Below are 24,444 nucleotides of genomic sequence, written 5' to 3'. Positions count from 1 at the left end.
CAGTTAATCTAGATTTTACTGTCTATAACCTCCCCACCCCCACATTACATCCCCCACTTCCATTTATGAAGTGATTGATTGTTACAAAACCACACCTGAGGGTTTGTTGGTGAACTGTGAACTCCTTGAGAATAGAAGCCACATCTCATTCATCCTTGTAAAATATTTACAAGGATATCTGACTCAGGGTAGGGGCTCTGTAAAATTATTACATTTAAATTATTCTGAATCCAGAACAAGCATTTTTGTTTAACTGATACTAAGGGTTTTTAGGTCCCCAGGCTAGCTCACCAAAGCCTTTTTAACGCGTGTGTAAAGTACCTTATATTAGTCTATATTGTACTTCTTGCATGGGTTGTGTGGGGAGGAGGAGGACTTAATGCTGAAAAGAGAAGGAAAATGAAAGCAGTTTCCTTAAAGTTTCTTATAGATGGGAGAGCTGAAGGCAAAAATATGGATTACTTCAGCGGTCCCCAACCTTTTTGGCACCAGGGACCAGTTTCGTGGAAGACAATTTTTCCAAGGGGTCGGGGGAGGGATGGTTCAGGTGGTAATGCAGGCAATGGGGAGTGGCAGATGAAGCTTGTCACTTGCCCACTGCTCACCTCCTGCTGTGTGGCCTGGTTCCTAAGAGGTTGCAGACAGGGTTGGGGACCCCTGGATTAAATGAAGACTGCCTTTGACTTATCTCTCTTCCTTCTTAAGGACCATTTATCCTACCTGCTTAATTTTCCCCTTGCCTCTTTGTCCCTTCTGCTATTCACTCCAGTAGTCTGGTTTTAGAGGATAAGATTAGATTGGAATTTTGAATAATAGATATTTATTAACAACCAAGCTTAATGGTCAACTGGTGGAATGTCAGGCACTGAGCAAGAAATTCATTACTAGGAGAGTCCTTCTCCAAGGGTTAGCATCCCTTACTGGTCTTTGTTTACATTTTTTCCTGCTTATGAATGCATATTTTCCATAATAATAACTTTATTATTGCATTGGTTTCCATGGCTGGGGAGAAGGCCATTTGCAAGTATAACATATTTTAAAGTCAGGAATGGGCTTTATTCTTCAAAATGCCAAATTAAAAACTGGGTATTGTGAGATTTACTATAATTCCTAAAGAACTCATTATTTGGTAACCACATTTACAAAATGACTTAAATATGAATATCCACATCCATGAGTATGCCTATTTTTATATATATACGAGGAGAATAAAGTATAAAACAAACAGAAAAGATCAATAATTTTGTAGATATTATTAGCATTATGGGTCATTGATGATTACAAGTATTGCCAAAATTTCCAACTAGAACCTGGATTAAACAACTCACATAAAAATTGGCATAAAATTCTGTGTATCGTTTGTGCTCAGACTAAATCATATCAGATTAATCAAAGGGGATATGAGTTTTAGACTTTGCAATGAAACTTTTAAATTGGTTCATTGCCAATTAGTAAATTTCTGTTATTCACAAGAATGAGTATGAATTTCTTATGACCATAAAAAAGGCCACAGCACAATAACATTCAAAGGAGTAATTTTTCAAACAAATTCATCCCCTACCAAATCATGCCTTTCCACTTTATTTCATTTAACATACCAGACCTTTTTCCTTATTTCTTCTGTGGAGCCTCTGGCCTAGGGCTGCCTTGGTCATGCTCTGGGAATGGCTATCAGTTGAGTGGGGATGCTAATTATTTTGTGAACTGGAAGCTGCCACTGTGACTCTAAATAATTCAGTTGTTGATTACATTAAATCAATCAATCAACAGTGGGTATTTCTTCTTTTACCCATAGATACTGGTGCATAGCCCAGGTAAAGCAGAACTTTGTGCTGCTGTATGCAAGGCTGGAGATCTCTTTCCTTGTTATAATCCTGTAAATGACAGGTGGGTCAATTAGCCCCTCACTGGAACATATTCATGTGTGGTACAGCTTTCCATGCTTTCCCCCTTCCCCAGATGAATCACTGTTAGAAAAGTTAATTTTTTCCTACTAAGGTTCTGTATGTCAAAATCAGATCACACCAGATTATAGTATACTTGTGCTGAGATCACTGAGTGTGCATTTCACACAATGTGCCTTGTAGATAAACTGGCAGTATTTAATTTTCTCTTCTGCTTTGGCTTTATACTTAGCAAAGGATTAGGAGCCAGCTTCTTCCTCCAATTCAGCACTTTTCCTCCTTTCACTTCTTTCGATAAAGATCAGGCCAAATGGAAGGGGTAAGGTAAGTTTAAAAAGAAAATCAGTCACCCAAAGGAGCTACAGAATAAAAATTTAAAAGCAGCAACTGTCTCCTGGTAATTTACTTTGATTCTAAGTTAGGTCAGGCCATTTAAAATATCACCTTTTAAAATAAATGCAGAGTAGCGTATTATTATTATTACCTATTCTATTGGTGATAAATATTATATCAATATACAACCTACTAGAAATATTTTTCTAGTGTGAAAACAAAATTCCTGAGGGAAAATAGAACATACTGTAATTATATATGTAATTAACATACATTTTATGTTAATTTTTATAACATTTTAGAAAATGACTCAAAATATGAAATAACATTTTAGAATATCATCTTATAGTTCATGTTTGGTGACAGTAACAGGTGAAAGTACAGGAATAAGCATTTTGATTTTTGAAAACTACAAGGTTAGCCTCATATTTATTTCTTTGGACAACAAATATTTATTTGGTGTCCATTATGTGCCAATGTTGGATGCAAACAGATTAAAATTCAATTGAGTTGTCCAATCCCTTATTTAAATAAATTAAAATGACTTTTGTTATGTAGATTTTTCCATTATGTGTAAATTTCTGCTTCTGCTTGCTTATTTTTCTTTGGAAAGAGTCTAAGAGTCTTTAATATACACTAAAACAGGAATTCATTATTAATTTTTTGTGGAAAATTTTATCTGTTAAGCAATGTCACACTTTGTTTATATTTGTGATAAAAATAAAAATTTGCAAACAAAGTTTTTCTAATTGAATAGAATATCTTCAGTTTTGTTTTCTCTGGTGTTATTAGAGTACATTTTCTTACGTTTCTAATTTGCATAGAGGAGTAGATTATTAGTGTAAATGAGTAATTTTCTATTTATGTGTGTATATATGTATGTATTTATGTATTCATATTTTTATGGAAATGATCAGAACATTCTAGGCAAGTTGGGGCTCCAAAATATAAAAGAGTTAATACTTCTGAAGAAAACATACGGTTGCTGTCTTGAATGGAGGTGTCTTAAAGGGGAACCATCTCAGAAGAATCCCTGACGACTCTCTCTAGCTTTTCTCTGCTTTTTTTCTCCAGGGACTCAGATTCTCCCTCAGGATAGGAGATGGATGATCAGAATTGGGTCCACACAATTCTGTGTCTCCTCCTTTTTCATGCCTCTTTCTGTGGCCAGAATATTCATTTTGCAAAGTTTATTTTTTCTCCTCCTGCAACAAGGTTGTCTATAAGATGGAAATATACAAGTGAGCTGAATTTGAAAGGCTTTTCAGATCAGGATCGAGGGGGAAGTTACCAACATTGGAAGAGGGTGAGGTTCACAGCCTCCTTGACAGATATACCCTTTAAACAAAGCATAATTCTCTGGGTTTGGTGGCCAGGCAAGTGAGAGAATTTGTAGCCCAACCAACAACCTGAAGATGAGCAGGACTACTTGTTTTGGGCAATTCTCTAGAATTTAAAAGAAAGAGTGTATATTTAAAATTTTTCAATGTTCTTACATACCAGTTTAAGATATGTAAGGAAAGACAATTCAGTCAGAATATTCCCATCTTTGGATTGTTTTCTTTACGTCTATCCACAGTGAAGAAGAGTTCTGGAACACTAGTTAATAATTTCTGCTGATTGTATGCCTTTTTTTTTTTTCTTTAGACACTGCTTAGAAATAAAAGTAAAACATTATTTTATGGACCTGGAAATATGACAGGGATGCAGTAAAGATAAAGCTGAGTTGGTCTTATTTTTGTAGCCCGATCTTTCTTTAGTTTGATCCATTACAGAAGACAAAAAATGTCTAGTTCACATGATTACCTTTGATTTGTTATACAACTTGCTATTTAATGGAAGCCTGAGAGTTTTAAGTGGAGAAATGTCTTTCTGGTAGGTACCTGATTTAGTGGAGTCAGATTATTGTTATTACTTAAAAACATTCCGTGGCAGCTCTGGTGAGGAAAACAAGACAGACAACTTCTCTGTTCTCTCTCCTCTTCGCTAATTGCTCTTTCAAAAGCCTGCTTTCCAAAACTGAGGTTCCTAGGACTATGTCTGATCCATACCTTCTTCAGAGCCAGAGATTTTCAGTGACTATTTTAGTTAGGTTTGTTAGTGTGTCCCCAAATTGATATTTTTGGCAAATATTTTTGCTTTGACAGTAATTGCATACTAAGTTTGCGAAGGGACTTGACTAGCAACTCCGGTGGTATTAGTAGGTCTAAATTATGTCTCCCAGCAGATGCACCTATTACTTTACATACTGTTTACCCGCTTTTGGTGACATTGAGGCTAACCTTGGAGTCACCTCCCCCGCTGCCACATTCTCCTTTGTCGTACCACCATTTGTTTTTCAATTTGTCCAAGAGGCCTTGTTCATTCAGTTTTAAAACTGCGAGGTTAACAGCATTTCTTGAAACGATAAAACATATTTTGTAAGAAACTGCACAGCTGTTAAGATGTTAGAAGGAATGAGGATTTAAGCTCTTTTATAAGCTTCTCCCAGACGCTAAATAAACCTCTCATTTTGTCATCGTGCAGCCCCTTCCACCAGGCAGTTGTAATTTCCTTCAAAGTGTATTAAACCTGTGGCATTTGGTGGTTCACTTTCACAGTTCATTTCTTGTCAAGTAACTGACATCAACATCAACCAATTACATGGATTTTTTTTTTTTTGCAAAACAGTAATAAACTTGAATTTACTAGTAATTGAGAAAGAATTGTGTCTTGAATTCCTTTGCCTCTAAGAATGTCAACGACCCATAAGAGACAAATGAAAATTCATTCCCAGAAGGAAAAACATAATTGCATAAACAAATCAGCAAATCAGCCACTAATTTTTGTGTACTGATTTCCTGACAACAAAGAGTATGGCTTAATTTTTATTCCTTTTATTATTTGTGTTGGTTCAGTTTCCTGGGCTGGAAGTCATAGAATAGTCAAAAGAAATGTAGTAGCAGCTCTCAGGGAGCTTATATTTGAATTTCATGTTGATTCTTAAAGTCACTAGATGCTATTTAGAAACCAGGATCATATATCCAATTTGACTGTTTAAATTATGTAATTAAACCACAGGAAGTCATGCTGCATTTGATATGGACTTTGCAAACAAACACTAGATTAGATTTCCTCCATGTTTATCTCTTTAGGGGAATAAGGGTAGCATATTCTAATTATTCTCTAAAAGGATTAAAAAAATGTGTCATGGGTTTTGCCTCCCATAAAACAAAACAACCTCATGTTAATGAGTAGCATTTGAACATTGATTTGCAAGTGAAATATCATTTAGTTGATTAATAAAATGTCACGTTTCACCACAAATCAGCCTATTAATGTATTTATACTTTTAAAATGTTTTTGTAATATTTCAGGTAAATGATGTGCATTTTCCAGTGTTGTAATGGTCTGATCCACTTGGAGAGTAAACATTTCCCATGAGTAAACCACACACTTTGAGAGGATTAACACTTTTTAAAAGTTAGACTACCATTTATTAAATGCTAATTAAATAATTAGCTGTCCCCACATTTCCAAGTAAGTCCCATGTTAGTGGTGTAAAATAATTAATATAATTCCTGAAGTGAACAATACCAAGTTGTCAGTTTAATCACCAAAAGGACCAGACTGAAATCTAGGGATGAACGAATATTCAATGAAGCTAGAGCCATCTATTTTTTTAAAATGCTGTTGGGAGAAAAGAGTTGTTTTAATTTATTTTATGTCCATAAGAAGCTAAATAAATTTGTCTTTCAATGAACTGAAGCTAACAACTAAATTTTTCTATTTTGGAGAAAACAAGTTTTATAATCCACTTTAGTCTTAAACATTTCTATTAGATTTTTTTCCAATAAAGTGGTATCCCAATTATTTTATATGTTGGTTTAGACCATTCCTTTGATAAAACTAAAATCATTTCATGAGAGGGTTATTTAACATGGTTACTAGCCATATCCAAAGACAGTTTCACAGCACAATAGAAAACAAAAAAGCAAAATTAAAAAATGGATAAGGAAAAAAAGCTTTATGTTGAGAAAATTGTTTGGAATAAAGCTTTCTACAAAGTTATTCTAAGACATTGTCTTTCTAATAACATCTAATAGGCCATGTAAAAACAGTTCAGTTTCACACTGCTATCCTTATATATGTGTGTGTATGTATCTATATTTGGTTAATATAATATACTTGACCCGTAGATAAGTCACTGCCCAGTTCACAATCCACATTTTCCTGTGGTCCTTCAATAGAATTCACATAATACTATCACATGTAAAATTTACTTTTCTTAAATGAAGGCACTTTGTAATTAACATTTAGAGACAGTCTTTAGGATTTCAAGATTTCTTTGCCTATTAAAAGTGCCTGCTATTTTCTACAATTGTCTGACTAAAGATGTAATTTCTCTATGTAATCAGTTTAGGTCTAAAGGAGTCCTTAGATTGCTATTTAAAATGCAGCATAAACCACACCTGTAAGGACTGTTTGAACATGTGTTCTATTCTATAGAATGCATCACCTTTACATGTTATTAATAAGAATCATCAACTGACTTTTAAAATATACATAAAGTTACTTTACTCAGTTTTCTAGACTAGTTTAAAAAGTATTTTTTATCCAGGCAAAAAGAAAAAGGAACCCTGAAGGAATAATTACAAGTAAGCCTAAGGAAGTCATAAGGAGTCAGGTAAATACGGGACATAGAAAGCAGATCCTTGCTGCAGAACATTTTACTATTACTTTGGAATCCCCTTCATACATTTCAGACATAGATTTTGAAATCTATGTCAGAAACTCATATTGATGATAAGGATATTCTTGTCCTGATTAAGCATCAGAGAAGCCATAATAGTGATCTGCCAAGCAGATAAAAGAAAGAAGAAAAATATTGTGGGCTATTTTTTACATTAATTATTCCTTTCATTCTATTAAATGCAGCTTTTATGGAATAAACTCAATTGAAATGGATTGCTTTCATTTAAAAATGGAAGGAGAGGAAGAAACAACAATTAAGTGATCATATTTTTTGCTGGAAGTGTAAACCACATTTGAGAGCCCAGGTATGTTGACAGTGACCTTTTATAGACTGCAATAGGACCCAGGTAACATACTTATTTGCCTTTTCATTTTATGACTTAGGGGAATCCTAGGTAAGAAAAACCCCTCTCCAAATGGCTTTTTTCATAGTGGTGAGGTGATGGGGAACTTAATTCAGGACTGGAACAAAAATGCTCACCCAGACAAATTCCAGGACCTCTGGAAAAATTCCAGGGGTTTTTACTCCTGAAATCATTCAACTGAGTTTGAGATTATGAAAATCCATCTTTTATTGCCCTAGCATCTGGGACCCATTTTTGTTAACTAAACAAAAGCTTTAGAATGGGAATTAACAGAACTAAACTTTTCCCATTTATTAATTTTGGGTAAATTAGTGCAAATTAAGATTTTCTTGTTGAAACTATGCTTAATTTAAGCTAAGATATTTATCTCTTACTCTCTATATTTCCATAAATAATTTATCATTAAATTCTATAGATTTAGATATGCTTTTATGTTTACTTTATGCCTCACTCATTGTATTTACTTCTACAGCATAATTCTTATAGTATAATTTTTTCTGTTGGTGAGATATTAAAGTTTACATCTGATAAAATGTCTACCTATATAAACAGATAAATTTTTAAAAGTTTGTTTAGTAAAGTATTCTTATGATTTCCTGGATTTGAGAATATTATTATAAAGGACTGATATACAAGCCTTAGACTTAGTCATTGTTTGCACACAAGATATTCAGGGTATATATAATTTGTAGAATAAATAGTTTGCAATATTATATTTAGTCTGGTTAAAACAAATTCAATTACATTTCACTTAGTAGGTTGAACACTTCATTATTGTCTCTGATATCAATAATATATGGACCTAATGGATTTTATTTGTCTAAACTACTGTGTAATTTTGCTAATGCTTTATTATCCTTATAAAAAAGGATCCATTAATTATATACACATGAGAAAGTCTCTTTAGTTTTAGGCCTGTACTCTTTTAACTTGAGTGTTCTCTTCATACTAAACTCTCTATAAAATTTAAATATCAGGTGTTAAAATGTCCAGAATATTTACATGAATGATGCTAGAAAGTTTTTTTGTAGTCCTGATAAATTTTAATATATTTTTTAAAAACTGAAAAATTATGTGAATCAACATGCAATTGTGTAAAACACATAGGAAAATCCTTTAAGACCTGCAAAGGACATTGGTAGATAATTTATGCAGGAAGAAGTACAAAATTATATAAAAATAATTCAACCTTACTTGGAATTAAACTAATGTGAATTAAAGAAATGCAAATTCATTTTTTTGCTATTCATATTGGCAAAGATAAAAGTAAGGATAATGTTCAATACAGTCAAGGATTTAATGTTGTCCTAATACACTGAAAATAGAATTTAAACCAGGAAAAAAAATAATATGGTTTTGTACAACAAAAACTTAAAAAACAATTCTTACCCTTGAAAATTATTGACAATATTGAAAATTATTGATAATAATTCCCCTTTGAGGAATCAATCCTAAGAAATTAATCAGTGATGTTGACAGAGTAACATAATAAATGTTATAGTATATTTATATAGCAAAATGCTGAAAGCAATTTATATGCCCAACAGAAAGGGAGAAGTAAGTAGATTTTAGTGTACAGCAGTGGTTTTCAAGCTTGATCTGAGTGTCAGAACCACTTATTACAAGTACAGATGCTCAGGGCTAAACTTGCTGTAGCAGAATCTTCTGAATTGGGGACAGTGTATCTACATTTTCGCAAAGCTCTCGAGGTGTTAGTATTGGTAGGCACCAATAATCCATATAACTGAATGTTTAACAATCATTACACGATTTTAATGACCAGGGAAATGCTTAATGTTGAGTGAAAAAAAAGAAACAAATTTGTATATTCGTTGTGATCTTAATTTGAGAAAAAAATATAAAATGTTTATATGTATATATATATTAAAATGTTAATGGAAAAATACTGGAAAGAAATACAACAAATAGCTATCTGTAGGTAGTGGGATTATGATTGATTTGGACTGCATATTATTCTTTATGCTTCTCCACTCACCCCAAATTTTCTGCAATGAAAAGTGACACTTTAATAATCAGTAAAGAACAAACAAAAACACTCTCTTAATTATTTTATAATATAATGCCTAATAGAATTGTTTCATGCAAATCAAAATATATATTCTATTTTGGATCAAGAAAAATTGAGGAAGAATTAGAATTTAGAAGTTATTCTTAAGGATCTCAGAAAAACATTCACTGTTCTGATAATGTGGTTTGCTTTGGTACACTTTGTTTTGTGTCTCTAGTCACAGGCTGAATGGAGAAAATGTGATGCATTTGGCTTCTACAAAGGTTCTACCTTATTTGAGGTGAACAGGTCAGGAAGAGAGGTATGAGTCTACCCATCAGATAGGATTGGCAGGAGGTTAATGGAACTCTCAGTGGCCTAGAGAGAAGCCTTGCTGTTTCACACGAACTTACATAGACAAGGAGAGTTTTTTCCCTTAGGCTGGATTAAATGAATGTGATTGTGAATAAACTTGAGTCCTGCTAAGTGGGTGATTAAAAAAATATGAATATAGCTCTGTTTTTAGAAAAAGAGATTCCATGGCTGGCAGCTTTGCTCTCTTCCAAACAAACATTAGACACTCTAAGAAAAAAGTCTTTTTCAATGTTGTGCAGTAATTTTTTAAAAGGCAATTAAAACAAATCTTCCATCATATAACATATTCACTCTATCTTTCTTTTGAAATCAAACTAAAATTCCAGACTGGAAAACTCATTTGATTTAAATTTTGTTAAGCAGCAGGTAAATATATGCAGAAGTTTTTCTAGGGCCACTCTAATAAGAAAATAGTAATTTCATGAAAAATAAATAATAACCAACTCTGTATAGATTATTCATTCTGATATTTAAATGATGGCCATATTGTCAGTATTGTAACAAGTTTTGCGTACATGGAAGTCCATCCCACATACAAGATGAGATAGGTAGACATGAGCAAATATCACATGGGATTTTACTTTTGTGGTTTAATGATGTCCCCCCCGTCCCCTCCCCATCCCCACATAAAGGCAGCTAAAGGAGATTAGCAGGAAAACTGAGAATTTTCAACAAATTCCAGAACTTTGTATATAGTCGGTTAATAACTAGCTGAGAAAAAGAACTATTTTATCACTCAAGGAAATACTGGTATAACAGTTTACAGTTGCTTACTTCTTAGTTTTCAGTAGAAATTAAGGTTTCTAAGGGTTATAAATTCTAATTAATCTATATAATTAAAACTACTAAAACTAATAAGGAAAACATCTTCATATGTAAGGAGAAAAAAGGTATGAGTGGAAATGCTTTTTGTTAAGGGAAAAAAGTAATTTTTTCCTAAAGAGGGGTTAAAAAAAGAGGGAGAGAGTAAAAGAGAAATCACAGGACAAAATCTGAAGGTGAAAAAGGAAGTTATAGAAGATTTGTGGAAAAGAAACCATGTGAAGTGTTTTGTACTTGGTCAGGACTGGTTAAGATTAAAATAAATTTAATTGAGTGAATTAATTCTAATGTTAAAAGTAAGCTGGTGCAAAATTATAATTTGGTTTTCTCTCTCTTTTAGGAAGACAAAGTTTTCTTGGAATATTCATCTACTTTGATAACAGATTGTAAAATTTCTTACCTTTCAAGTAACCTGTTGTAACTTTCTGTATTTACTTTTGAAATCTTTTATTGTCACTTTGATTAAGTGAATAAGTATTGCTTCACAGTAACCTATAATCCTATTTGACCAAGTGTTTTAAAACCTTTTGATATCTTTGACAAACTTTCCTAAATCAAAATTCTAAATAAAGTCCTTTTGACCTCCAGCTAACTTTGGGATGTTTCAGAGGGCCCCTGAAAAATCTCAAAGAGAGATATTAAACTAACAAACATGGTATGTCAAATTACATGGGAAGCATTGTCAAATGAGAAATGATAAACCTTCTTAGGTTATATTGTATGGGTAAATTTTATTAATATAAACGTTCTAGAAGTTATATGAAATTCCTAAAATTCAGATATGTCCTGGTATGTTATCATTTTTCTAGTTATCTTAAAATGTTGTATGTCACAGAAATAGCCAAATTTCCTCATCAATTGCATTGCAATCAGATCTTTAATTTGTCTTTTGTCATTTATAGACAGTTATTGTTTTACTAAAATGCTTTTACAAAATGAAGATCTTCAAGATGATTCATAGGAAGGATTTTTGGACAAATATAAGTTTCTGATAACTTGCAGATCATACCACTAAACTAGTGAGAAATTATAGAATTCTAATGAAAAACCTAATGGCTTCATAAAACTGCTAATAAAAGATCAAGATCAATAAGAATAATTGTATGGGACTGAATGAACTGATGAATATGATTTATAATTTTTATGACTTTTTGTCTGAAATATTACTGGCTTTTTAATCTTTGCTTTCCAGATAAAAATAAATATTTCCTCTTATATTAACGATAGCTTATAGCAATTTGGTAAATTATACCTTTGTAAATAGAATTGAAACAACTTTTTCTTCCTACCTGATCCCTCCAGAATTTGGAAACTCTTAGTGAGTATTCTTATTTTCATGGCAATATATTTATTTACACATGTTCACTAAGAATCTATTCTCCTTGTGTTAGAACACAATTGGAAACATTGGTTATATTACCAAGGCTTTGACTGGAATGTCATCTTTGAGAATATGCATAGAATCAGATATGACCAGACAGCTTTAAGGAACTAAGATTGACTTTATGAAGCCATAAAGCCCTTCGGAAAAACAGCCTGGTACCTTTCTTACAGGGTTCCCAGCAGCCTTACCAGGTGAGTAAGGAAGGTCATTTCCTGGCAGGCACAAGAACCTCAGGATATTTTTGGGACATCAAGAAGAGAAGAATTCACCCAAATCTATATATATTACAGGTAAATCTGATGTCAAGTCCTTGGCATGGTTTCATGGTATGAGAGGCATTTAAAAGTTCAATCTGGAGATTCCTTTGAAAAATTCCAGTAAAGCAGATTTAAAAGAGATGATATGGTCAATTACTATTCTTGCTGGACTTAGGTAAATAATCAGGCCAAGTTTAATGACACTAAACTTATTTTGCGAACAAATTAGTCTTAATTTGGTTTTCTTTGATAGAAGTGAGGGTAATTTTTAGAGAAAAAAATGTGTGTTTCAGCAGAAATTATAATCTATATATATAGATCAAGTCCTGCAAACTGGACTGGATCCTGAATTCATATAGTTTCCTCAAATATTTGGCTACAGCTCTTCAAACTAATGTTTCCAATTTTTCTTCTGCTGCTCCTTTTCACTTGGAATCATTGAGAACTAAAGCTGCCCTTTTCCTGAAGCCCTGCAAACTGAAGCTGAACAACTTGTTATACACTTTAGAGAGATCACCATAATTGCCTATATTTAGACAAACCTCTTGACTGTTGCTGTGTAAGCTTCTTGTAAAGTTTACCTGAACACCCAATGACATCACTGAAGACATTTCAAACTGTAAAAGATGCTTTGACCCTGATATCTAGGAATCTTGATTGGCAGCTCTCAGGACTCAGACACCGGGTTTAGAATTTGCTCCAATCATTAACCTTTGTTTTTATTTTGTCCCCACACAAATACCTCTTATTAAATATCTGATTGCTTGCACCCTATAGGCCTAACTTTGAGAGCCTACCTGCATCACAGCCTCCAGAAATGAACTGACTTACTGTCAGGGCTATGAGACTGATTGGATGAGATATAAAGCAATATATCTATTCAACTTCTGGACTGTGAAACTTCTAGAAGTTTCAAAGGTGAGACTGTAGGGGAACAAAATCTGCCACCCCAAAATGTATCTGGCATGTGAATTATTTCAAGGTGAAAACAATCAAGGCCCAAAAGACTCAGGAAGAAACTTTGACCTTCTTGCTAACTGCCTTAAGAATTTAGATAGAGGGCCTGTTATAGGAATAGAGCTATCACCAGAGAAATCTGCAAAGAATATGGACCAGGTGTGGTGGGGGTATCCTTAGAGATCAGAGCCCACTCAGTGTACCACGGTCTCCACATGACCCAAGCATTTGTTTGCCAAATATTTGCTTTTCCATCTCTATGTGAATTGTCTTCCTCCCCCTTTGAGGTCCCAAACCACTACTTCCAACATCCTCTTTTGTCTTTAGCTGAAGATTGTATTTAAGGTGAGGGTTTGGGCCATTTTGGCAAGTTAGTCAGTTTTCCTGGGTCTCTCCCATGTATATATGTTATTAATCTTTTGTTTGATTTTTCTCCTGTTAATTTGTCTCATATCAATTTAATTCTTAGACCAGCCAGGGTAGAGGAAGGGTATCTAACCCTCTCTGACAATTCTAATAAATCTATTTTAAAATTAATTAATGACGATTTTCAAGTATACCTATTAAAGGTAAGAGAAGTAAAAATATTTCTATGACCCATGGTGGCTCCAGAATTTTAATAGAGAAGAGGTTTGAAGACTGTGATTTGGCAAGAAAGAATTTCCAAGGTATTAACTCAATTTGTGATCATTCTGCAAGCACATGATATATGGGTTTTTTTAAAGGACTGTCTGTTAAATCAATAAAAATTTAAAAAAAAACTGTCAAAAGATATTTTTATTTACCCTTACATAGTATTAAGAAAATATAAATTAATCATATTAAATAATGTAAATTTTATTTTATTTGTGGTGACCTTTGAATGTGCTATTTGAGATTATATGGGATAAAGTCCCTGCCCTAAACCACCCAATTGTTATCATTATCTGTGATCAAATTGTACAAAAGAGGGCTTTATTTCAAGGTGAAGTCACAACTACCAAGATTGTGAAGTGCTTCAAGTTATCTCTAGATATCATTCACTTTTTAAGTTGTGATTATCATCATTCTAAAATAAAATTTAAAAAATACTAGGTCTTTCACAAAAATGCTTTGCCTGGACTGTCATTTGCTGTGTGCACTCTGCCCCATCCCTGACTTTAGATTTTTTCATCTCCTAGACCATTCTCCTTATTCTCTTTACACAATTTCCAGAATTCTAAACCATTCCATGAACCATGACCATGTTTCCTTTTTCCATCCTTTGCTGATTTTTAAAATGTCCATCGATTGCTTTGAAGAACTAGAATCCTACAATATTTGAGTCAAAATGTGGTTTAGAGGTTGTCTCCAACTTTCTCATTTTACAGATGTGGTCACTGGGGTCTAATGAAAGTTAGGTGACTTGCTCAACAAAGCCCAGCTGGGACACAGGTCTTCTGCCTTCTAGTCCAGTGCTCTTCTCCACAGTACTATGATATCTTTGTTCCTGTCTTCCTTTCTTGTGTAGTTAAACTATTTGCTCATCCCTCCTATGGCTCTCTAAGGAAACTTTTCTTTTTCCTGAGAAGTTTTTCAGGCTTGGTAGGGGTTACCCCTTGATTAAGCTTTGACTCATATTCCCTGCACTAGGAAGTTGGCAACTCCTGTTCTCTCTGGCTAAATACTCCTTGAGCTGAGATAAATCTTCAAAGGTAAGTGATCTTGTCAACTGAACTGATCCTTCCTAAATATCCAAGAAGGAAGTATAGTAGATGACTTTCTTTAAAAAGCAATACTAACAGCCTAAATGATGACTTGATTTCATTAGATGGTAACATTTATTTTCTCTCATGGTTAAAATTAGATAGGTTTATTTTGATACATACAAGGTTCTTAATGATTTAAGTGATAATCTTTTATGATACCTAATCTTGGATCTCCAAGAACAACATCATAATAAAGCTTCAGTATAGTGAATTACAAGGTCACAGAAACTCAATCTCATCTTTGAATTCTCATTTTCCCTCCTTTCCTATAACCAATTATCCATTAAGAACTGTTTTTCTGAAAAGTGTCTCCTAAATTTATATTTTCATTTCTATTACACTGTCATCGCCTTATCAAAGCCTTTATCACCTGAGACAAGATCCACTGACTCTCTCAATCTATTCTCAGATCCTCAGAGTCAGAATAACCTTGCTTCTCTGCTTGTTTGTAGTGCTTTGTCAAAAACCTTCAGTGATTCCCGATTGCCTCCAAGTTACTATTCTATTCTCGTTTTTCTGGTATTCAAGGCTTCCTAACAATTCAGTTTACATATATCTTTAAAATATAATTTCATTATATTTTGTTGAGCCAGACTCTGTGTCAAGTTTGCTGTATTCTCACTGAATCCTCATTGAATCCACATGGCTAGTAAATGGCAAAGATGGAAATAAAACCTGGGTCTGTCTAACACAGTAGCCCAGCCTCTTAACACCCCTAGTTCCCCAAACAGAACTTCTCTGCCTCCAGCCAGTCTTGTTTCCTTATAGTCCCAAATATGTTTTATGCAGAATCAATTCCAGTCTCACGATAGAAAGTTTACCAGGAATTCCTTTTTTTTTTTTTTTTCCTCTTAGCTTTTCTAAATTCTTATCATTTTCCAGTAATCACTCATTGACTTATTCATTCAATTAATATTTATCAGCTATTACATTCGAACCTATTTTATCAGGTCTTTCCCAAATATTCTAGATTCTAATTATCTCCTGCTTCTTTAAATTATCTATTTATTTTCAGGAGCACTCACATTTGCTATGAGTCATACATTCCTTTACAATGTTAGTTGTACCATTTTTTCTCCTTCTTGGAGGACAGCAGCTGTGTCTTATGGTACTTTATACCATTCTCAGTCCTAATGCAGGGCAAGAAATATAGTAGGCATTCAATAACTAAATGCAGAATTGATATCTCAGTGAGTTAACTTAAGGTGCTACTTTTCAAGCAACCTACTAAAGTGAGAGTATAGTGTGTTAGACAACAAAAGAGAATCAACCATGGAACCTAATGAATTTTGGGAAAATCTGGTATGAAGAGTGTTTTAAAACACACACAAAAAATAAAATAAAACAAAATAAAGCAAAAGGCTTCAAAACTGTCTATTAAATATTGGCAAGGAGGACATAAAAAATTACTGACACTAGCCATCTTAACGAATAATGGCAAGCAATTTTGTCCATTGTATAAACAAAATAATCTAAGAAGGTATTCCATATTATAGATAGTTAAAGAGATCACCAGCTCAGTTTGTGTAGCCAAAGAATACTAAAAGATAAAATCAAATACAAGTTTGTTTGTGAATATCAAGGGAAATCTGATACTTTCAACTAAACCCAAAGATAAAAATCACAGATACTGGTAATTTTATAGATCAGTTCTAATCTATTTTAGTGTAGCAAATAAAACATACTACCTTTAGATATTTTTTTACTACCTAGAACAATATAATTCAGCACATTTTAGAAATTAAAAATTTCATTTATCTTAAACAGATTTTAAAGGTCAACTGTATTTGTTTTAACTTAAGATTTATTTTATTGTATATATAAATAGTGTATTTAATTCACTAAATACATCTACTTAACCTTTATATACAAATACTTTAAATTTCCTATCAAATTCTTGAGAGAAAATATTAAAGTTTTAATTTTTCTCTTTCATTTAAGGTTGCAGGTTCATTAGTAATAGACTAACCTTTAAACATAACTCAAAATACATAACTTAAAATGTCTTTTAATTGATCTTGTTTCATCTACCTTAACTTTTGGGTTGGATTTTGGTTAGGTGGGAGAATGGCACAAACAGAAAAAGGAAATTGATTGATAAAAATAGGTCTTAGAGAAATAGAGATTATAAGCTAATGGGATCTTGAAAGGAAGCTATCTGAACTTGCCATACAAAGGGGGGCTCATAACTAGGAGAGCATGTGACTTTTCTGTTATTCTCTGAAAATAGCTGAAGACTAAGTATTCTAAATACGTGTCTATAAATATTTTAAGTTTATGCCATTCTAAGTGAAACACAAATCTCTTATCTTTGAGAGCAACAGGGCTCATAATCATATTTCAAACAGAAACATCTTCTCTCACTTATTTTTATTAAAATTTAAATAGGAAGAAATGACAAAAAGTTTAAATTATTAAGTCTTGCCTACAGTTGTTCTTATTGGGGTTAATACTAGAACATATCAAACAGTCTTTTAGCTATTAGCTCCTCATCAGGTTGGATACTTTTTAAACTACCAGTTTGGGCACTTTCATTAATTATTTTTAATATATTTAATAAATGGAATGCAGTTAATATGAGATCAATATTTTTCACTTTACTGAGCGACTAAACAAGAAAAAATGATGTTTTATCTCAATTTCAGGTTATCCAAAAGAACTAGAAGTCACTGCAGAACCACCAACAATTCTTTCTCAGAATGAGATTATCATGATATATTTCATAAGAATTCAAAGTACACAACAGATCTGCCTGACATAACTAATGTCTGTGTGGATGTCCAATTTTAACACATAAATAGCCCACTAAAAATATTATGACTTTTTTTTTTTTTTGCTTAGGAATGAATAATGTGCCTCTAATATAGCCTATACCTTTCACTAAAGGAGTCAGTCAGTGAGAAACTCAAAGTTAGGTTCTATCTGACTTCTGGTAAAATGCATTATCTGCTGAAAGTTCAGTAATTAGGTTTCTGGATTTGGTGACCATTGCAATATCATTATCTACATAAATAGTATACGTTGGCATTAAAATCAAATTTCTAGTTTGTATGTGTGCTCTCATGTAAGTTCCTAATCACATGACTACTATGGCTCCTACTCAGAAGACAGCAATCTTTAACAAAAATATATCCTTCTGAAATGATTTTCTTTCATTAAAAACCCCAACAATCCAATTTTAAGGTAAGGCCAAGATTCTAAACACATTTGTAACAGAGCAAAAACTGTGTTTCTGTAAGATGATGATTATTTACTGTCAACTCATTGCCTGAATTCTCATTCTTTTGGCACATTTCTTCTCCTTCCTAAAATTTCCTTCTTCTTGATCCCCAACTGTCTCAGTTACATGATCCTAAATCTTTCCTAAAATCCGTTTGAGTCACATTAAGATGTAGCCTCCTTGAAGAGCGACAATAACAAAAAACTATTGCTGGATAGAATCTGGAAGCTGATCCCTCCATAATCCATATGATTTCTTCAAATATCTCAAATTCTGGATGCTTTGTAAATTCTCTCACTTGTTTCCACTTTGGATTTCTCCCCTATGGAAGGACCAATTTGAAATAGAGTACCAAAGGCAGGGAATACTGATGATGTCCATGGACAACAACATAAAATGTGAGAGGTAACACTGGAAACCATTAAAAGCAATGTAAAAGGCCTGGGAAGTGCTTCTATAAGCATGGAGAAGTACTGCTCAAGACAATATTACCTCCTTTTCCTCTTATTTTTCTAACCACAGTTTTCATAGGGTACCTTAAAAATTTCATTAATCCTATACTACTTCACACCAAAAGTCTAACTGACCATATTTCAAATTATGTATCATTTAAATTATATCAGCTTCTTATTTTAATAAAAATTTTTCTTAATGATATATTTTCTATAGAAATACTTTGTATTTTACTTTTAATATTTTTGTAACCTCATTATCCATTATGGTTTGATTGTCAGTTACTATCCATATTTTACATGTAGTGAAATTAACAACTGATGACAATTTCCTAAGGTCTATGTGAGAATCTAATCCTTAATGGAAAACTGGCACTGATATTTAATGATGATGGAAAACCTTAACATATAACTGATAAGACTTGTGTGAAGGTTTTCATTTTTTTCCTGGTATTACATTTGTAAGTGGATATTCAAATAACTATTATGCACAGGTGGCAAGCTGCTTTCCTAATCCTGTTGGGTTAAGAAATATAAATGTATAAAGAAAAAGGGATTAAAAATAGGTGGGGGAGGGGTTTCCTTCAAATAAATGGAACCCATTCTTTTGAAAGAAAACTCCCCTCTTACCTTGGTCCTGGAGCTGGTTAGTTCTCCTCAGTCCTCCTCCTAGGGGAGAAATACCCAAAGTTAAACAATAATAGAACATGGTCTTGTATTAAAGTCAAGTTCAGTTCTGGCTGATCCCTTCCTCAGGTCTCACAAGACACTACCAACTGTCTGATATACTGGGGCATTCATTGAATTGAATTTAAAATACATTTAAGGATTAAGCCAAAGGGGAATGAACATTAGCTGTGTAAGGCAGACAAAATTGTCTGCTCTTTAGTCAGTCTATTTTATTAGAGCTTCAATAAGCTGAAGACTGACTTAGAGCAGAGTAATTTATGGAAGGGCATTGATTGGGTAATTTTCATCAGCTGGAGTGTATACCATGGGGAGTACCTAAAGTTCCCAATGTAGAGAGAGGCATACTGTGATGTTTCAATGCATTTCCCTGATGTTCTTCATGTCTTTTGAGGGTAAAATGATAGTGCTACAGGCAACACCATGTTTGAAGCAGTACTAAATCTAGTATGAACAAGAATTATTGTAAAAGTGAAAAAAAAACACTAATAGGTCATTAGATGGGAACATTCGGAAAAAGTCTGGGGCATGCGTATGATAAGAAGCTATGTGCTTTGTTTTTTCAAAACAGGGAATCATAAGTTAGATAAAGAAGGGATTTTTTTTTTTTTCTCTTAATGTGTCTCTATCTAACTAGGACTCTCAGTGTCTTTGGAGAGAAACAAGGCAGCATATTGAAACAAGCATGGATTTGGGAATTATACAATAATGGGCTCCTATTCCAGTTCTGTCATTTCTCAGCTCTTTGACTTGAATTTCAGCAACATCATCTGTCCAGATGAAGATAGTAGAACGAATGTCAAGGGGTTGTGGGGGAAAATATATTCATATACATGTGCTTGGTATGTAGTAGAGTACTTATTAAATTTTATTTCCTTTTTATTTATATGGTCTCTGATATGGTCTTTTATTTACTGGAATTTAGTTGATTTACAATGTTGCATTAGTTTCTGCTGTAGAGCAAAGTAAGTCTGTTATACATGATATGGTCTTTTCTTACTTGAATGACCTTATCTCTTTAGACACCAATGTCTAATTAACTGACCTTAGCGTCAATTCCTAGATACCCCTTGGCATAATTTCAAAGATAGTGACCAGCTCCCATAAAAAAAAAAAAAAATCAAATACCAGACAGTTGATTGAATTCTGTGAGACATGGAGGAAAGTGGAGACCAAGAATGAGCCTGAACCCATACAAGATCATGTGCTATTGTTATTTAACTTTGGGTAACTTATTAAGATTCTTTATCAAGTAAAATGACATCAAGTGAGAAAATGGATGTACTTTTGGAACGTCAGGTTGTCACAGTATATCCCAGAGACGTCAAAATGAAGGATGTTGTAGTCATTACTCAAGTGGCTATTATGAAAATGTGCAGGGAAAAAACACTGTATGGCAGATTCTATATTACACATCTATTACTGTTACAATTTATTTAGTGTTGGATTCATCCTATGAACTTTAATCACCTTAATGTTACATGATATAAATATGGCACAATAAAACTCCTCCAACTACAAATATACATGTTTTTTTCTCATGTTCTTCCTTGGAAACTTTAACTTCATATATTTAATGAATATTCTAAGAATGGCTATTTTGACACACCAGGCTTTATCCACTATACTCTATAAATTCTAAAGAATATATACAGATATAGAGACTTTCCTTTTTTTCTGAAACAGATATATTCAAAAATCATAAAGCTGTGCTATAAATAGGAAAAAAGAGTAAATTATATTTTATGAAACACCTACTTCATCCATGGAACCCACTTATCCGATAGAGTTTTTGACGGAATTATCTTTATATTCTGAAATGATCTGAGAATCTATGAATAAGAACAACTGTAGGTACACTGCCGGGCTTGGTTACAATTACAGTGGTTGTACAGTCTTCATACTTCTGTCTGTACAGTCTTCATGCTTCAGGGCATAAACTGATTGCTATTTATAACGAAGGGAAAAATAAAAAAGAAATTAAGTAGTACTAATATTGTTGGAGCTATTATGGTGCTCTTAAAAATCAACCCTCTCAAGTATTACATATTGAACCACCACGGGATACCACATTTCATAGATCAATTTTTATCATATCTAGATATGGAAATATATGTTTTATTCTTAAAAAACCAAAGTAAGTCCTTCTACATGTATGTGCATCACTTTAGCTGTTTTATTCCCACTTTTATATAATCCAAAGAATTTTGTCAGATTTGTAGATTGCCAAAAATTTGATGTCAGTATATAATTTTAAATCTCTCTCTATATAAGTATACAAGAACTGTGTCTATCTCTAGCTCTGTGGTTCTCTCAGAGAAGTGCTTTCCTTAAATACTTTTCCATTTCACAATGTAGACAGACTATGATAAAAGCAGCTATTTACTTAATTAGTGAATTACTTAATTCCAAAACCTGATGAGCTTCTACGGAGGTTCTGGGGATGAATTTTACCCCAGTGTTATTAGGTGTCCACAACTTCAAAGAGGTATAAGAGAATTCTTTGGTTGTTTTGCTAAAGACAGTTCAGGGCATGACTCAGAATCTCAGACTCTCAAAGTGAGAAGGGAATTTTGATGTCACTGTCACAGTACTCTCTAAGAGATGTGAGAATCCCTTCTACTTCTCTTTGAACAACTCTGATGTCGAGAATCATAGCCAATTTCCCCCCATGTTTTGGACCAGTTTTAATTGTTGTAAAATCTTTCTTTGTGTTGACCCGAAATCTACCTCTGTGTAATTTCTTTAACTTATCAAGAGTTTATTTAGTTTTTAATATGAATTAAACTTTATAGTTTCTTGAGCTCTTATATGGATATTTTCAATATGCCTTGAAATTATCAATGTTGCTGAAACTGCAGCATGGAATAATCATAGAACTTGTTCAGTAAGTTTTCAAAGTAAACTATATTTATACTAATAAGTTTTTTTTCTTTTTTTGTTCTTTTCCTATAAGAGCACTGGAGGAGAGAGTCAGAAGATCTCCATTCCAATCTCAGCTGTGTGGGACTGTGGGCAAGTCACTTAACATCTCTAATTTATAATGTCTTCCTCTGTAACAAAATGACATCATAAAAGGGTTAAAAGGAGCAACTAAAAAATATATATATGTGGAAGTGGTTTGAAAGCTATAATGCTGTACTGCTACTATTATCGTTTCACTTTAGAAATACATTGCTCAGCAATTTTTAGAGCTCTATGTTAAGCTAAATTTAAACATTATGTCTTAAAAGTGAACAAATTAAAAAGCACATTAATTAAATAATAGATTAACTGATTCTTTGCATTATATGATATTATCATTGCTATATCATTTCATAGAAAGTAATTCTTTTTTTTTTTAGTCTATGACCTTCATTTTTACTCTGGAAGACAATCAGGTCAGTTTTTCTTGGATCCCATTTACTTCTATTTACCTCTAATTAGCCTAGCCTCAAATATAAGCCAAAAGTTAGGGCATTGATTTAGGGTTCTGGATACTTGGTTTAATTTTAAGTTTTTTATTTCTCATTCTTTTTATTTTTTAAATTTACTTTTCATGCTAAAGGTATTAGCAACGTAGAGCAGCTGTACTTGTTGATAATACTTTTTTTGTGGTCCTAGTTGCAAATTCCTGAAAAGAGAGGAAACTAGGGACCGGGTGTCTGATGATGTCTTCTCTTAGTTACTAACAGGATTCTGGCCTGTTACTATATCAAAAAGGATGTTCAGAAGTTGCAAATCTGTCAGCTCCAAATATGAAAAAACTAGGCTTCTATAATAGCAGAGGCCTTGCAGGTAGTTCTTGACAGTTTTTATATAATCTTTTGTGTAGTGAAGCAACAATGGAGAGGGTCCATGTACTCTTACGTTGTCTTTGAAAGTGAGTTGCTTGTGTCACATTTGTTTGATTGACTCCAATTTGATTTTTATTTTGGCAAACTCCCAAATAGTTAACACTTAGAGAAAAGAGATTGAATTTTTAACATTTCTGTAAGAAATATTTGTGTATTAATTTCTTCATTGAGTACCCTAGAGAAAAAGTTAAGATAAATAAAATCTAGATTATTTCAATATGATGTCATGACTTTGGTCAATAGTATTTACAGTGATAGATTTCTTCCACATTTTGGTATTGTATACTTTGAAAGGCAGAATTAATGCTAAGAATGTTTTTATGCCTTTAATGTTTTTTTCATTGTTGAGTTGTGTGACAGTAAAGAAACATATTGAAATGGCTTTACAAAGTTTCTGAAAGTGTATTTCCTTCTGTGAATGAGTCCTAACAGTGAATTTTAGGTTTTCAGAAAGTTTGGAATCTGTCCATTTAAAATAAACTACTTTTAATCATGAAAAAGCTATTTCTGGTATTAAGGAGGATAAACAATGTATTCACAGTATTTCTAACTTTTGTTTTTATGATTATTATTTTTAAAATGTTCTCATAATCAATATAATGCCCATTTCTGAGAAGACCTGTGGCCAGGCTAGGTATTTTGGAGACTTGAATGGTGACTTTCTATTCAGGTGTTGCCAGGTGTGTATGATACTATGTTTGTGGCAAAGCTATTTCAAATGTATGTTATTTCATTCTGAAAACAAGAATTATAGGACTGATTTTTGGGGAGAAACAAACATTTAAATAAATGAGCTACAGTTTCTTATCCCTACTTAAATTAAAACAGAATATAATTCTAAACCAGGGTCTTTACTATTTCCCAGTTCATTCCAAATGACTGCCAAACTATTCTATCTTCCTTCTCTTAAATATGAATAATAAACCAGCCCCATCTTTGCTGATGTTATCTTGGCCGAACAGACCCCTTTTCACTTGCTTTGTTGTTCCTTTGTGTCCCCTTTATAACCTGAGCCCTAGCACTGCAATTACTTCTGGAAACCAATCCTTGTAGTGAGATGATGTGTAAAGATGAGTGACATAATATGGAACCTGTCCAGCTATTAGACATATATCAAGAGGAAACACTTAAATACACTACTAATATAGGGATAAGTTCATCTACAGCACATTTATTACATATCAGATTATGAACTTTGTCCTTAGATACAACTTTATGTTTCCTAAATACACGTGGCATGGGTAGGTCAAGGCTGCTTGACTTGGTTGGCTATAGGTTCTGCACTCACATTAGTTGTGTGTTGCAACTGAATTAACTTGAATTTTATAGGATATAGATATTCTTTTGGGGATTCTTTATACTTAAAGTATTTGTTTATAGGAC

The 24,444-nt window shown here is 33.0% G+C and overlaps 1 protein-coding gene across 10 annotated transcripts in view; it reads right to left on the bottom strand.

The window, feature by feature from the left end:
* Positions 1–24,444, bottom strand: part of GRIA4 (glutamate ionotropic receptor AMPA type subunit 4) — a 532,571-nt gene that overhangs the window by 10,864 nt on the left and 497,263 nt on the right. For 3 of the 10 annotated variants that reach the window (XM_057553228.1, XM_057553231.1, XM_057553234.1), the window contains exon 15: positions 4,520–4,634. The exons of 5 other annotated variants lie outside the window; for them this stretch is intronic. In XM_057553228.1, coding sequence (XP_057409211.1) covers positions 4,520–4,634 — 115 coding nt within the window. Of the gene's footprint in view, positions 1–3,217; positions 3,458–4,519; positions 4,635–19,168; positions 19,208–24,444 lie in introns of those variants that run through there. 2 more of the 10 variants (XR_009009288.1, XM_057553235.1) reach the window with 2 other exon arrangements.

Source organism: Balaenoptera acutorostrata, chromosome 9, assembly GCF_949987535.1.
Source record: "Balaenoptera acutorostrata chromosome 9, mBalAcu1.1, whole genome shotgun sequence".
NCBI lineage: Eukaryota > Metazoa > Chordata > Mammalia > Artiodactyla > Balaenopteridae > Balaenoptera > Balaenoptera acutorostrata.
Note: the sequence above shows the minus strand (reverse complement) of the source record. Positions and strands in the feature narration are given on the sequence as shown.